The following is a 15,779-nucleotide window of genomic DNA, read 5'->3' on the forward strand; positions in this document are numbered from 1 at the left end:
TTTCTGCAAACTGTTGGAAACTTAAATCCTCTCCCATGGGATACTGAGAGAACACTTAAGTTATTTCTGAAATTTACTGGAACACGTTAATCTTTTCTGTTGTATAACATCACCAAAACTGTTCAACCCAGCTGCATGATTGTACACTGAAGGGCTCATTAAGCCATAAAGCTGTGAGCTGTGCGCCCACGTGGGAGAGCAAGGAGGGAAAGGACAGTGTTTACCACTGAAGAGGAGAGTTTTGATGATAAGGTCAATTGGAGGGGAAGTGCAGGGCAGCCGACCTGCTTGTATGGGGAGCACCCATAGCCCTGGGAACGTATGGGAGAAGGAAAAGTGGAAGAGTTTCAGGTGGTGCATTGTATTCCAATAGCTCCTTTCTGAAACAAAGCCAGAATGCCTCGGTAGGGCTCTAATCACAACTGATACTCAGCTCCTGAGGCTAAAACTGATACTGTACTGCTCGGGGCTGGTCTGCATTTAGGGTTTGGCATTGCTCTGCTGCAGCTCTGCAGCCAACTTCTGCAGTTCAGGAAAGAGAAGGAAAGCAGAAAAAAAAGGAAATAAGACTATGAAAAATGCTTTCTGTCCAAAGAAAATATTTTCTTTTAGATGTGAGTGTTTTATTGCTGACGGAAGTTTAAAATTGATGGCAAGAAGCGGCCAAGAGATTTGCAAACTCAACCATCTGCAAAAAGTAATACAAGTGGGAGGAGGCAGAGAGAGCTGTTTTAGAAATAGAGAAAGGAGAAGGAAGGAATCTTGCTGGAGGAAAGAGAATGGGAGATGTGCTACAGGCAGCACAAGAGGGGAGGAGGAAGGAGGAGGCTACAAAGAGTGAGGGAGAATGAGGGAGAACAGAATGCACCGACCTGGGACTGAGCACTTCTGGGGAAAAAATGTTTGACATGTAATCTCTGGGCAAACAACTGCTGTCTGTGAGCTGAGCAAATGGACAAGGGACAAAGTTGGTGATAGCCCCGCAGTGCGTGCAGAGCAGGAGGAAGCGGCTATGGCTGGCTCATGCTTTGCAGAAAGAGGATCTGGGGAAAGCTGTGTGAGATGGCACTGAATGATTTGGTTTCTGTGCTCGTTTGGCACTCTGAACACTGCTGGTATATGTGGGGCCGGGAGAAATCTCCGCAGATGGTGCAGGTATGGAGCAGCACTGCTTGATGTGGAGGTATTGGTCCCTTGTGTTGTGCCAAGTGGGACTGGGGGTGGGGCTGCATTGTCTGCTGGCAGCTGTAGGGGCTCCTCTGGGGCTGGGTTGTTTCTGGCCCCATCTGCTCCTGGGGTCAGAGCGGCACCCTGCAGCTCTCACCCAGCGCAGGGCGAGGGAGGTGAGTGGTTATTAATTCCTGCTGATGAAGTAATGCATAATTTGAATATTCACCCGCAGTAGTTCCCAGTTAGTGACCTGCTGAGGAAATTATTTTAATGAAAGCTTTTCATTAAAAGCTCCCAGGGGCAGAACAGTTAATGTTAGCCACAGCCCCTCCTAGTGAGGAAATGTAGGTGGGTATTCCAGGAGAATTACTTTTTCCTTCTTTGCAAAGTAAAAAAGGTGTATAACCTAAAACCACTTTCAGTGTCATTGGAATGACCTGGGATACTTTTCTCTCTCTTTGGTAAGAAGTACTATGGGTTTTATTTGCTCGAATTTTAATTTAGAAAACCTGATGGGAAATATCTGTTCAAATTAGAAATAAAAGCAAAGTAACAGTAAATGTTTCATGTCAGGTCAGGCAGAACATTCACTCAGCACAGAGCACCTTTCTTACCTGTCTGGGTGTGTGCTCTTAGAAGTGGCAGCAAGTCACAAGGAGCTATTTGTTGCACGCATTGCTGAGTGATGATCACAGACCTGGAGCCTCCTGGCCTGTAGGATCCAGGAGCTGGAAAGGAGTGTCAGTTCAGTTTTCCTTGCAGGGTGCAATAACAGATCAGCAGCACAAGCATTCCTCTGCCTCAACTCCAGCTTTCTCAGCTTGAAGCTTTCCAGCACTTGGTCTGGAGGTTTTCTTTTGGACCAGTGGAAGATAAAAGAAGAGTTGTAACAGCTGCTATTTGATACCCACACAAGGAGATAACCTGGTGACCCTGCTGGGATCACAGAGGACCACCAGTGCCCAGCAGCCAAATGAGCTCTGCCTTTGTCCCGTGGCTGTGCCTCCTGCTGCTGGCCCTGCCCACCTCACACACAGGTGAGTCCAGCTGAAACTGAAACCATGGAACAACTCAGATAAGATAAGAGATTAAGAAGGGGAACGTGGTTCACTGATGCAATTGCTTAACTTGGGAAGAATGACACTTTGAATCCATCTGAGGTCAGATGGGATTAGTCCTTCCTTAAAGGACTGGCTCTTTACCAGGAGAGCCTGGAAGAGTCAAACCCTTCTGCCATCTCTCAGTGCCCAGCACACTCCAGCACTTCAGCCAGGCTGTGCTGCTTGTCTGTGGGAATGTTGCCTATGGGAATGCTAAACTGAATCTGGTGCTGATTGTTGGGCATCACATCCAGCTGGAGTCTGCCAGCTCAGCTGTCAATGTAGTCCTGGGACAGTGATATCTGCGGGAGATAGACCGGGCCACGGGTTTGTGGAAGCAAAGAAAACTGGGGTGACTCATATGAGCCTGCCGGAGCAGACTCCATAGATACCTCTTAGCTCAAGAAGGGAGATGTCTCTCAACTCACTTCCCAAGCAAACAGCTTCTTAATTCAAACCCTAATGGCAGTAGGAGGGAGTAGTATCCTATTTCTACTCCATAAATTATTTGGGAAACTGGATCCAGTGCCTAATAAAAATTTCCCATTGGCAGACAGTGTCTTCTAATCCACAAGTGGGTTTATTTACCAGAACTCAACTCCAATTCTCTAACACAAGAAGTCTGGGAGAAAACTGATAAAAAATGTTTTCTTTGTTTTCTCCTGTAGGTATTCCTTTGCCCAGAGCTAACCTTGCTGAGCAGGTAAATGGCTCTCCCATCACCAAAACCACTGTGACAGTCTACTACTGTAAAAACTGTGGGAGAGAAAGATGCAAATCATCTGATTACACAGACTTCAAGATAATTGGCAAAACAGAAAATGAGATATTTTCAAATGACGATATTCAGCTGGTGACCAATGAAACACACATTACTATGTGTCTTCAGCAAGAAAACATGTCTCGTGATGGAACTTATGTCATTTTTTGGGAGAAGGATGGGGGATTAGGAGAACCGTGTGGCATCCTGAAGTCTGGAGGTAAACTCAGCTGGAAGTCTTTGTGGTACACCGAGAATCTCCGACTTTGGCTCATAACCCTTGGTTAAAGATCTTAGAAATGATCCATACTTATAATCAATAATTTTATCTTTCAGCTCTCCCTGAAGATAGAAGGCGTATCTTTACAGAGGAGGGAAAAACCTGCTGTGAAACAGAGATAGATCATACAAACCCTGACAGCGTCCTGAAGTGCTATAAAACAGATGAGAAAAATACAAACATAATAGATGACATCATTGATGATGGAGAACTAGGTCAGTCTTTTCATCACATTTGTCTGCCTGCAGTTTTGAGACAGTTTTGCTCAGACATCTTGCTGTGACCAGGATTAAAATAGCTGTTCCAGATACGTTTATGCTTAGATTCATATCTACTGAGATCTTTGGAGTACTGATCAAACTTCATGTCCTGAGTGACTTTTGGACTCATCACTGATGTCGCTGAACACGTTGACCTTATCAAATCCCTATGTCTGAAATGCACGCTATCCAGAACCATGCTGCTTTGAAAAATGTTTTACCAGCTTTCACTTTCTATATCCGTTTTTTAGCAAAATAACAGCCATCCAAAGAAGCAAAACTGGCTAACAATAAGATCACCAGAAGACTTCACAAAGCTATTCCTCACATTTTCAGTGTATGAGCTCTCATGCCTATTGCGTTTGGTTCTTTTGGATGATAGATGTTATCTTTCCTGGGGGGGAAGTTAAGAGTCTATTTTGAATGCTGAGAGTCATTCTTTTGTTACAAGTATCTTCAGTAAGGTTTCCAATGCCTTGGGCTATTTGTTCACTCCTTCATCAGCTCCGTTCCCCATGCCAGCCTTTGTGGGCTGCATTGTAGGAGCACTAGCCCCAGTTCCTCTCAGCAGATGCTTATGAGGCAGGCTCCTATCCCAGCACACTTGTTTGATTCATTTGGATTCATTTTCTTCTGCTCTGCAGGTGATCATCAATATTCAGTTGGTGAAAACAACCAAACTGGCCTCGCTGCAGCACTAGTGACCCTTGGGGTTTGTGCAGGAGCAGCAGTGCTGCTGGCCATATATTATTTCAGGAGGCGGACCCAGAAACGTCAAGGTATGGTCTGACAACACCATGGATAACAGGCCTTCACAAGCAGCCCTGGGAGTGGAAAAGGAAGCATACAGGGTTTTATTTCTGAATCTTATTTTCAAAATAATTGTTTATGAAATTGCCAAGTGATGTTCATCATGAAGGGGATGCATGGGCAGCCCGTGTCATGAAAATAGGGAATAAAAAGAGAAAAATTGCAAGCCTGTTAGTTTTAATTCTTGTAAGTACATCTTTGCTAGTGCTGGTACTCATTTACTGTTGTTTTCCTAGGACCTATCATTGTGCTCCAGCAGACTTGTCCAGGTAAGCAGAGGCTTTTTTTTTGGTTTAATTATTGTAACTGTTAAAATCACTTTGCTACAATGAGAGGACGGTGTTCAGTGAAGGACTGTGTTTGCTAGGACCACATTCAGTGGTTCTAGCATATTCCATTCTTCCTGCATCAAAGCAACGTCAGTAGATTCAGGGTCCCATAGCTCTGACCCTATACCCTCATGTGCCACTGCAGAGATACTCATGTGCTGATCATATACACAGTTCCACAGACACATCTTTGTCCTGACCCACATCCTGGACCCACCTTGGCTCCAGTGTTTACAGGAGGTTTACAGGAGCCTATGCACTGCCAGAAGATGACATGGCTCCTGTCAGTTACTGAGCTGCCCATCCCTCTTTAGAACCAAATGCTCCTGTTGGCTTTGCCATTGTGTTTGCTGTTTCTTTCCAGGAGTCTAACAACTAGATTTCTAATCTAATTTGTTTAAGGTTAACTTGGCTAGAAGGTATCTATAGACTAAGCCTTTTATTTTGTGCTCCCTTTCTAGTGAACGGAGGGACACAGCTGTCTTGAAGGTAATTTGTCTTAACTATGAAGGTGCCTCTGGTGACTACAAGGGAAGCCGATGATAACTTGCTGAGACTATTGAATATCTGTGGGTAGATATAACACAAGCTGATCTGTGAAAAATGTGAGTACACAAGTGCTTGCAAAACTCAGCAAGGACAGTGCAATGGTGATATCACTGAAATTATGTTATTAAGACATAGAAATAAACATACTGCTGGGATATGCAAAAAATATATATCCTGTGGCTCTCTTGAGGTCCTGCCCTCTGGTTTTACTCTCACATATGATCCGCACTGAAACCAACCTGCACCTTTGGCCTCACAGATATTTCTCCTTCAATTCTCACCTGCTTGATTAATCGAACAAGCTTCTGAAAGCAAAAACCTCACAATTATTTGAAACACCATCTATAAAAGAGAAAAGCCAGGCCTTTATGCCAGCAGCACACCCTTCAGCAATGAGGCACAGTCACCAATTGAAGAAATACCTTTAGACAAAGCCCTCACATGTATTTTCACAATTGTGCTTTCACTGCTCCCAAGCATTCCCTGAGGACTGAGGTTGCCCAAGATGTTCAGCTCCAGGCCTTCACCAGCAATGCCTGAAGTCTCCTGGAGCTCCTGTCCTGGAGCTTGGCTGAGGGCCACCATCACCACAAGACAAGTGTCTGGCTCAGCAGCACAGGCTTAGACCAGCTGACTCCTCTCACTGGATGAACTGACAGTTTCAACCATGGAAACCAAAGTTCTTTGGAGAATAGGATCTATGCTCAGGAGAAATGTGTATCAAACCCTGTGGCAGATGTTCTCTGCATGTTTTCTATGTCATAATGCAATAACATGGCTGTGGTTCTTCATCCTTTAACTCCCAGGTGGTCTCTGCATTTACATAGGAGGGCATTTAGTGAGGTGAATGATTTGTTTAGAGAGAGAGGCTTGGCCTTCAAAGTGGATGTCTGAAACCTAAACTGAAAAACTCATCATGAATGACAGCAAAAGGTATATTAATAATTAAACTTAGAAGTACAGAAATATCTGTTCTTCTATTTTGCTCCAGTTTGACACAAGAGACTAATGCTTCCCACAACCCCAGCCATAGCAGTGGGGATTTTACACTCTCAGTGACATAAAGTATTCTTAACTCAGCTTTCTAATGTGGTCGTCTAACGGGAATAATAAATGTCTGCATATATGTATCTTCATGTTCTTGTCTGCAGTGTTCAGATGGTTGATGCTGTTCCTCTTTTTTTTTTTTTTTTTTTGGACTCTCTTTTTTTGTATACCCTCAGGTTCTAAATCCTTTGGGAAAGGGTCAACAAGCTGTTTGAGAGCATACACTTTATAAACTTGAGGCATTCAGATTTAATAATGTGCAGATTTAATTTCTAATCTTTAACAGCAGTTGGAGCCAGAGGGCTGGTCAAGTCTTGAGAATGAAGATTACCTGCACGATTCAGCTGTCAGTCACAAGCAGCACTCACCAACTGGTGTCTGTGGCTCACCCAGACACCTTCCTTTCCATTTCTTTTGCCTTTCTGCTAGTTATCATGCAGCTGTGATACTGAGAAGTGTCACTATGAGCTGTTCCACTTTATGTCTCCTGGGCTCTGTTATCCAGGGAACACCAATTATCCAATGTCTTGGGAAAAAAATGATGATTTATGCTCTTTGCTATGAGCTAATGCTTTATGCTTCTACAAATGAATATATGCATGCAAATACACAATTCTTAAATAAAGATTGATAGAAAAAACGTAGCAGCATGGCTTAAGTACATGGCGTAATTTGACAGCTGTAATTTTGTTTTCATGAATTTTGTGTTCTTACACTCATAGAATTGTTAAAGTTGGAGAAGACTTCTAGATCATCTAGTCCAACCATCCACCAGTACTGCCTGTTAAGCCACATCCCTCAGTGCCACATCTCCATGGCTCTTGAGCACCCCCAGGGATGGTGACTCGCTCTTCTCCCTGGGCAGCCTGTGCCAATGCATTACCACTCTTTCCGAGTTTTCCCTAATATTCAAGCTGAGCCTCCTGGGGCTAAATACTCATGGCCTCATGGCAATACAATGTCAACTTAAAAGCTAGTTATTCACTGGTAATCCTATGCTGTTCATATTGTCTTTTGGCTTGATCATCTCTTTGCATTCCCAGCAGAACTTGAGTTTCTTCATGATAATTGATTAAAATTGCTCAGCTTTTGAGCATTCAAGAATTATTTGGGAACATATTTGTTTCCTATCCATTCACAGAGTCATCTGTACTTCAAGAAGAGCTGTTCATTATTATCAGGCAGAGAGCAGGAGCAAGCTGTATCTGAGACTTCCTTTTGCTGATGGTTAGCAGCTACAGAACATCATTCAGTGGAAAGCCAGAGCCATGTGAGAAGGACATAGCACAGAAGCATAGAATACCCCCAGATGGAAGAGGCCCACAGGAATCATCAAGTGCAACCCTGGCTCTGCACACTACCACCCAAAATTTAAACCCTGTGTCTGAGAGCGATGTCTCAGTGCACCTTAGTCACGCTGCTAAGGCAGTGGGAGCACTGATCTGTATCCACTGCACTGAGTGCCCATGCTTAGAGCAGGGCCACCTCATGTGATAACATCCTGCCATGGCAGTGTGAGGAGCAGCTCTCAGCCCACCTTTCCTCAGCTGACTGCAGTGAGATGGGGATGCTGCTATTCACAAGTTAGGGTTGTTCAGCTGTAAGAAACTGTGGGCGTTGTGTGTGTGAAGTCAAAACCTCTGTTTATAAATCTTCCCTCCCTCCCTTAAGTTGCTGGGGAGAGGGAGCTACTTTCATTTAGTAAACAGTGTAGCTGGAAGATAATAGGCCAAGCACTTTCTTTGGGTCTTTAACTCGTAAGTGAAGTTAAACTGAGAAGATCACCAAAAAGACTTTTGAAGATGCAGTGGATGTCCCCTTTCCCATTTGTGTATCACTTTCTTCTGCTTCTCCCATTCTTCCCTGGACAAAATGGTACGTACAATATAGCTGCTCTTACATTTAGCAAGACTCAGTATTTTCTTCTCCTTTCTTCATTTCTTCCTTTCCTTCTTTCCTTAATTTACCCTCTGAATAATTCACCATTAGCAAAACCAGGTGGAACTTCAAAATGAAAAAAACAAAACCTTCTTATTTTTCCCCACGATCTCAGGTCTGTTTTAATTGATAAAAACTGGAAAGGATGGTGACTTGAGAAAAAAAAGGCATCCCAAAAATCAGCATATTTGAAATGAAGATGCTTTGAAACTGGTGGTAATATTTAGTATTTTTGCCATTCTTTAGCTGCTGGTTGTTAAGGAATTCATACTAATTTCTGTAAATATAATTTAATTCTTGATTTTTTTTTAAACTTATCTTTCAGAGAAAATGATTGGCTGTGGCTGCTTGCCATTAACTAATCGGGTTACTATAACACATAAGTGGGATTCAGCTTAGAAGTGCTGATTTTAGGCTGATGGGGATGAGTTCCTGAGCTTTCTTTCCCAGGTTGTTAAGTCAGAACACTGCATTTCTCCAGCCTTCTCCACTGCCCAGTCTCTTTTACTTTGAAAAGTAATTGCTGATGACTCGTGGACTGCTTTATTTCTCTAAATATAGGATGCAGGATGTACTCCTATCTGGGCAGATTGGATTAACTAAGTGTATCTAAATCCAGATGATATCATCTATCTGTGTTTGACTTCTGTGATTGTTCCCTTATTAAAGTATGTTGTTTTAAATATGTAGGGTACCTTAATCAGCTTATAAACACTGACTACTCAGCTCTTTCTATACTGTTTTCTTCTCAGATATGTAATACTCTCTATTTCTTTTTTTTTTCTTGATTGTAATGTGATTTCCTTTACAAGTTTGCCATTTGATCTCTACTTCTCACTGTTCCCTCTCTAAGCACTCCTTGTTCAGTTTCTTGTTCTTTTCAGGTCATTCAAGAACTCAAATGGTCTCATTACTTATTTCTGTACCTTTGTTTCTTAATATAGGCTGTAGTACTGTAACTTTTGCATCTCTCTTCCTGCAAGGCTAAATTTTTAAATTTCCTGCTAAAGATTAATTTTTCTTCAAAATACAAAATTTTCTTCTATTCTCTGCCATTTTGTCACTCCTTTGAATTCCAGATTTAGAGCTTCACCCAGCTCCTATTATTGAGCTCAGTTCAATGAGCCTTGTATTTTAACAGCTAATAGTGAGAATCTATAGACCAAAATAATTTATATATTTGTTTTTTTTGCATGAGTGACAGAAACCATTTTTTGTTGGGCCAGAGTCTTTTAAGCTTTGGGAAGTTAGTGAGTCATGCTGGTCAATGGGAATAAAAGACACTGTAGGGTATAAGACAGCCAAAAGACTATATGTATAGAATAGCAAGATTAAGGTTCAGGCTTGCAGCTGTTCTGCTGACAGAGAAGTTGTATTTATTAATTACTTTGATACATATACATCAAGAAATCTGATATTATAACTTCCATTGCATTTCTTACTTGTAGGTGAAAATAAATTTATTGAATGGTCAACAGATACTATCGTTGTTTGGGAAGGAGACTCCATTAATATAACTTGTTCAAAGAACAGTTCTGAAAATGAAGTGGGGACATACTTGAGGACTGGAACGCCGCCAGCCAATATTGTATACGTTTCCACCAGGAATACTTCATATATACATCCAGATTTTGCTAATCGCACCGAGTTTTTAAATGGAAGAACAACTCTCACAATCACTGTGCACAACGTACAGAAATCTGATTCAAATATCTACCTATGCAAAAGCTATATCACAAAAAATAACAGCCATATAAGGCATGATGGAAATACAATCACTGTGGTTGTGAAAGGTACTGTGGTTCCATCCTTTATATTATAAATTAATAAATACAGAGATAAGTTTTAAATTAAAGATTGAGATAGCTCAGAGGAAAGGACATTCTAACGAAGTGTTACGCATGCTTGCTCAGGTAATGTCTTGATTTGAAAGTGTAGATCTATTCCCTGACAAGATGAAGAAAACACATCAGATAGAACATTATCAAGAAACCCCCTAAAACATTAATTCAGGATTAATTTAATCCTTGCTACAGATTTTCTTGTGTGTCAAAGGTGTTACTGCGGAGGTGTGAGAACCCGTAGCTGTTCTCACAACAGTCTGAAAGATCTTTATGCACAAATGGCAAGGCAATGAATTTTTTTTCTTGTAGCAGCCTTTGCAAATCTTTTGTGTTTTTATTATTCCACCTTCCATGACAAAGCAACAATAAAGAAAGCTGGTGCTAGGTGCTAGGCAGGGTTTGTGAGCTGAATGTCAGTGGATACAGGGATTCATGTTTTATCTCTTTTTAGGGAAAACTTTCCCATTCATAGTCATTTCTGCTTAGAAGCATTTTTCTGTCATTTTCTCCCCCTTCCCTTCCCTTCTTCCCTTCTTCCCTTCTTCCCTTCTTCCCTTCTTCCCTTCTTCCCTTCTTCCCTTCTTCCCTTCTTCCCTTCTTCCCTTCTTCCCTTCTTCCCTTCTTCCCTTCTTCCCTTCTTCCCTTCTTCCCTTCTTCCCTTCTTCCCTTCTTCCCTTCTTCCCTTCTTCCCTTCTTCCCTTCTTCCCTTCTTCCCTTCTTCCCTTCTTCCCTTCTTCCCTTCTTCCCTTCTTCCCTTCCCTTCCCTTCCCTTCCCTTCCCTTCCCTTCCCTTCCCTTCCCTTCCCTTCCCTTCCCTTCCCTTCCCTTCCCTTCCCTTCCCTTCCCTTCCCTTCCCTTCCCTTCCCTTCCCTTCCCTTCCCCTTATCCCATTCTTCCTCAGGCTTCCCTTTTCAGACTTCTACACTATTTTCTCAAATGAATTCCATCTTGTTGGCTATATATTGTTTCTCCAAATTATGTTTTAAAATGACCGTTCTGAACCTCTTCTCTGAAATGATTGCAACCTTTCCACAATAACATTTGCACAAAAGTGATGAGTTGTCTTCATTCCCTCGTTTACACTGTTAATGATAATATCAAAAGGTACAGAAAGCATGCAGAGATGTAGCCTTAAGAAAAACATTCTGTCAAAATTTAAGTGCTTTGTTTTTTCTCTGTTTGTTCCCAAGTTAAAATGCTGTGTGTTGTATGAGGTAGCCATTAATCTCTCTTTGTTTTTAGCTAAAACCAATGGGATCATTGGCCAGTCACCACTATCTGTCATTGCTCAACAAGGGGAGTCTATCAACATTATCTGTACTTCGGAAAGCTCTAATGAAGGAATCATCTTCTTTAAGACTCACATGCAGCTTGAAAAAGTGTTGTATGTTTCAAGTCAGAACACTGTCACTATTTCTCCTGCTTTTGCTAATCGCTTGGAGTGTTCAAACCAAGAGAAGAAACTAGTGATAACTCTCCACAACCTACAGAAAAACGACACTGACTTATATATGTGTGCTGCAGTGCTGAAAAATTTCTCTCTCATGATGAGTGAAAGTGGCACCATGGTGCTGGTTGAAGGTACTGTTTAATCATACATAACTATAGGAATGCTAGAAAATAAAAGGTGGAGTAAAAGCTTGCAGAACTTTAGTCAAACCAGGAAGAGCACTACTCTGTGGCTAGATATTATGGGAAAGGTTGGGGAGAGTGCTCAGACTCCTTGGCACCCTGTTGTGTTCCAGTTCCTAAGTAAACACTGCACTTCTTCCTGCCATTGAACAACCAAAAGAGGATTTTAAAAAGGGAAACTGACTACAATCACATATCTTAACAAAGAAAAAGGTCTTAAAAGATTATTTTAATCACTGTGTGAAAAATCTGACTGTTTTAGAAAGTGCATCAGTGCTTTTAGCATCAGTTCTACCACCTCAATGGGACATGAATGTCTTTTAGAAACAATTCACTTGAGCAAGTCCTTATGTTTAAAAATAGGTCATGCTTAGAGCATCAAAGATAACAAAGATGATCTTGTGCATCCTTATTATGTACTGAGCAAACTCTAAGCATATTTTACAGAGCCAGGTTTTTGATCTGCAGGTTGGTATTGTGACTGTTTTTAAGATGAAGATGAAAACAGCAGTATAACACTCGACTTTTATGTTACTTGTGCAGTTTAATTCAATGCACTGGACTTTGATGGGATCTTTGAGCTTTTTTTTTTCCCAAGTTTTACACAGACACTATGAGTTGTGAAGGATCTATTTGCACTCTGTAAAAAAAGATTGCAGTCACATTATTTGCTGCTGGTCATAATTGTGCAGTTCAAAGTGGGGACAATGACAGCTGCTAATCAAAGCAGTGGTGTGAGTACTGGATTTTAAGTTATTCAGTTATGGATAAATTTAGTTTTTGAGAACTGTATAATGCAAATCACAACAGCCTCTTTTGTCTGTACAGCTTGCATCCTCCCAAACTAGCTCCTGTGTAATTCTTACCTACAGTGGTGGAGACCACTGTCTTGCTGTGACACTGCAGTAAAACATTTTCTGTTTCCATTACGAGCGTGTGGTTCTGCTTCTGATCTGTGGTACAGAAGCCATCAGCCTTCACCTCCTCACTTAGCAGTAGCAGTCATCACTTGCCTCTGGGAGGGAATCAGAGGGAATGACAGTGAGGAAGAACAGTGACAGGGTGACAAATGTGTCTGCATAGTATGCTGATCCCATTTGATTTCCTGCTGACCAGAGCCACCCATAGACCTGAATAACTTTAAACAAAAATGAAATTCTACCTCTCCTCATCTTTACATTGCTGCTAATATAATTCCACATGCAGGTGGGGAGCAGACAGCATGCAATATCAGTTCCTTGGCCATCTATCCTCTTATCATCGTGGTAGTGCTTCTGTCATCTGCCCTGATATGCTACATCTTGCACCGTGTCAATGTAAGTATGCTGGTACAATGCAAAAGCAAAACTGAATCCGGGTTGAGTGATAGTTGCATTTTAATTTGTAGTCAAAAGTATTGTATTAAATAGTGACTGAGTCAAGCAAACAGCTGATAAACCTCAGGTACTGCGTTGTCTCCTCCTTGCCCTTGTTTAATGTCTGCTAGCTGTAAGCTTTTGGAGGCAAAGAATGTCTTATGTTTCTGTATCATTTAGTAAATTATGATATAGTGTTTGCTTTTTGATAGGGAAACTTCTTTGATAGGGTAAGTTCTGCAGTCAACAACACAGCCATGCATTGTATCTGTTTCCCCAGATGGGACAACTCTCTATCCTGTTTTGCTTCTCCTTAATTTGTTGTCAGTCCTGACAACAAACTTCAATGGGTTTTTTTTTACATCCAATTTTTTGAAGAAAACACCCAGATTTTTATTTATATTGGTAAGCTCTTATGTTCCATAAACATTACTCAAAATTAACAGAGTAGGATTCACAGGTCAAACACTTGTCCTGTACTTCTAGCTTCAGTACAGCTAAAAACAGTAGCGTTATATCATTGTGGAGAAGCCAAGGCTGTGGGAACTGCTCTCGTGCCATTGGTATTGAACAATAATCTACAGATAGGAGTTATTTATGTTGGGACTGCAGTTACATCCAAGCCTTGGGATTGTGTAAGACTGACGAGGCAGAGGGAAATGATTAAGTCATCAGTTTCCACGTACATCTCCAAGACATCATTTGTATTACAAGAGAAATTTAGCAGTAGGTTTTCACAAGCAACTGGACTACTAGGAAGTAAGTTGGCTCCATTTCAAGTTGTCTCCTGAATGGTTGTTTGCTTTGTTTTGCAGATGAAGAAATATTTCCAGAAAAAGAAAAGAAATGTAGTGTATGAAGATATGTCTTTCAGTTCTAGAAGCAACACCTTAGTCAGAACTAACACTTACTCAAATGGCAATTAAGCTGCTGCGAGCTGGGACCACGCATGGATTGACTGTTCCTTTTCAGGTGTCTCTGAGAGCTGCCTTAGCAACTTGGTGCAAGTAGTTGAACCAGAAATGCTATTACGTACCTTCTTTAGCAGAAGGAAAAAAATCTGCCTTATTTCTGAAGCTGTTTTTCCTTATTTTGACCTCTTGTGAAATACCTTGTACTTTTTTATGTATAGAAAAGATGGAGACATGCATGTAACCTCCGTATGTATTTGCAGCATGGTATGGAAAGCAGTATTTTTGGAGTGTACATCCAGCTATAGGCACTATATGAGATTGTTTCTTAGACTGTTAGACAACCCTTATGGGGAAGTTGGGACGGCTTGAAAAGTCTAGTTCTGTGCTTTAGTAAATACTCAGGAAGACCATCTCAGGCTTGATTAATAATATGCAATAGGTCCACATATGAATGGAGTACAGCATCCTGAAATATCCATGTGGATCTGCTCAAGGGCTCTGGTAGCTAAAACTACTCACAGGTTAAAGCAAATTCTGAAGAGAATTCAGAATCTTGGGAACAGAGTGCATTAGAAGGGAAGGGCTAGATTAGTAAGGGTTAGCTATTGAAAGATCAGAATAATCCAATAAAATTGCAAACAAACATAGCTATTAAACTAGTGACCTTGTCAGAGATATGGTGTGGTTGTGACCTGTCTTGACATTGTTGACACGAGAAATGATTAGACTTGGTGCATCATAGCTTTGTAGGAAAGTAGAAATATGGGACGTGCTGGTGTTGCCTCAAACTCAGAGGGTCTTAAAAACTACACAGCAGATTGTATTTCACCAGACTAGTGACTTTAGATTGTACAGGGTTAACTAATATGGGATAAAACTAATATCTGCACTCCAGCCTGGGCATGGGTGAGCCTGATCAAAAATCACTCTTAAAGGGGAGTTTAGCAAAAACTCTCATCAGCTGCACTTTTTAGTTGGTAATAGCTTAGAACTCTTATTTAGGATGAGCACAGGTCTCCACAGGTGAGGAAAAGCAACAGATACCCCCAGGAGTGTTGGGTTCTGCAGAGCTGGGTCAACACTGGAAAGACAACAGTTTACAATTTTACATTCCCAGAAGAATAAACAATTGTTAAAAGACGGGATTAATAGGAGTGGCTTGTGGCATCTGAGGACAGTCTAGAACTAGTCTTTCTTTACTAGTGTGTCTGTTTAATTTCTGAAGGACTAAGGTTGGTTTGCCATCTATGACTGTGCTTGGCTGGAGTTGAGCCTGGCACACAAGATCTTCCATGACAAGCTTGCTGCTTGGGAGAGGTCATTCCCTTTTGAACATCACTCATGAAATGCTGTGCACCAGATCCAAGGGAGGAAACAGTTCATCCAAATGCCTGGTGGGTCTGGGTTTCCCTTGCAGTAATGTCTGTTGACCAGGGATCCTGCAATTGTCATGTGGCTTCACATGGATAAACTAATGCTTGTGATCTGGGCCCTGGGGTTTTACACAGTTATTTGCTACTTTTGTACGTGTATTAAAGACTGTTTTATGTATCTTGCAAATAAATACTACATATTTAATGGACTGTTTTGTGTAGATTATATTTTAAAATAGAGTGAAACAAAAGCTTTTTTTTTTTTTTTTTTTTTTTGCAAACTGCACCTTCCAGCACTTCAAATAAAGCATTATAACCATTTTCCTCTTTATTTACAAAGTATTTTTTTTTAAATTTGTTTTTAAAATCGCTAAATCACTCGTCACTGAACTAAACACAGAAGAAGGCTCTGAACGTTG

At 41.3% G+C, this 15,779-nt stretch overlaps 2 protein-coding genes across 2 annotated transcripts; both read left to right on the top strand.

Moving 5' to 3' along the window:
• Window positions 1-2,063: 2,063 nt before the first annotated feature.
• Window positions 2,064-4,635, top strand: LOC136048099 (uncharacterized). Its single transcript, XM_065735601.1, has 4 exons — window positions 2,064-2,207; window positions 2,939-3,250; window positions 3,367-3,525; window positions 4,215-4,635. Exons 1-4 carry the CDS (start codon window positions 2,144-2,146, stop codon window positions 4,358-4,360), a joined length of 681 nt encoding a protein of 226 aa, XP_065591673.1. The 5' UTR covers window positions 2,064-2,143; the 3' UTR covers window positions 4,361-4,635.
• A 3,360-nt stretch (window positions 4,636-7,995) lies between these two features.
• CD7 (CD7 molecule) lies at window positions 7,996-14,084 on the top strand. Its single transcript, XM_065735602.1, has 5 exons — window positions 7,996-8,180; window positions 9,692-10,036; window positions 11,329-11,667; window positions 12,925-13,034; window positions 13,889-14,084. The coding sequence occupies exons 1-5, from the start codon at window positions 8,108-8,110 to the stop codon at window positions 13,997-13,999; spliced, it is 978 nt and encodes a 325-aa protein (XP_065591674.1). The 5' UTR covers window positions 7,996-8,107; the 3' UTR covers window positions 14,000-14,084.
• The last annotated feature ends 1,695 nt before the right edge of the window (window positions 14,085-15,779 follow it).

The sequence above is a fragment of the Cyrtonyx montezumae genome, unplaced genomic scaffold (assembly GCF_038088225.1).
Source record: "Cyrtonyx montezumae isolate F1298 unplaced genomic scaffold, pur_monq_1.0 scaffold_19, whole genome shotgun sequence".
Lineage (NCBI taxonomy): Eukaryota > Metazoa > Chordata > Aves > Galliformes > Odontophoridae > Cyrtonyx > Cyrtonyx montezumae.

Bases quoted from the DNA above. Each gene is read 5' to 3' on its own strand.
- LOC136048099 (XM_065735601.1), top strand. From the start codon at position 2,144: ATGAGCTCTGCCTTTGTCCCGTGGCTGTGCCTCCTGCTGCTGGCCCTG. The intron at 2,208-2,938 runs GTGAGTCCAGCT...TTTCTCCTGTAG, and splicing joins CCTGCCCACCTCACACACAG to GTATTCCTTTGCCCAGAGCT. The intron at 3,251-3,366 runs GTAAACTCAGCT...TTTATCTTTCAG, and splicing joins TGGCATCCTGAAGTCTGGAG to CTCTCCCTGAAGATAGAAGG.
- CD7 (XM_065735602.1), top strand. From the start codon at position 8,108: ATGCAGTGGATGTCCCCTTTCCCATTTGTGTATCACTTTCTTCTGCTT. The intron at 8,181-9,691 runs GTACGTACAATA...TCTTACTTGTAG, and splicing joins ATTCTTCCCTGGACAAAATG to GTGAAAATAAATTTATTGAA. The intron at 13,035-13,888 runs GTAAGTATGCTG...TTTGTTTTGCAG, and splicing joins ACATCTTGCACCGTGTCAAT to ATGAAGAAATATTTCCAGAA.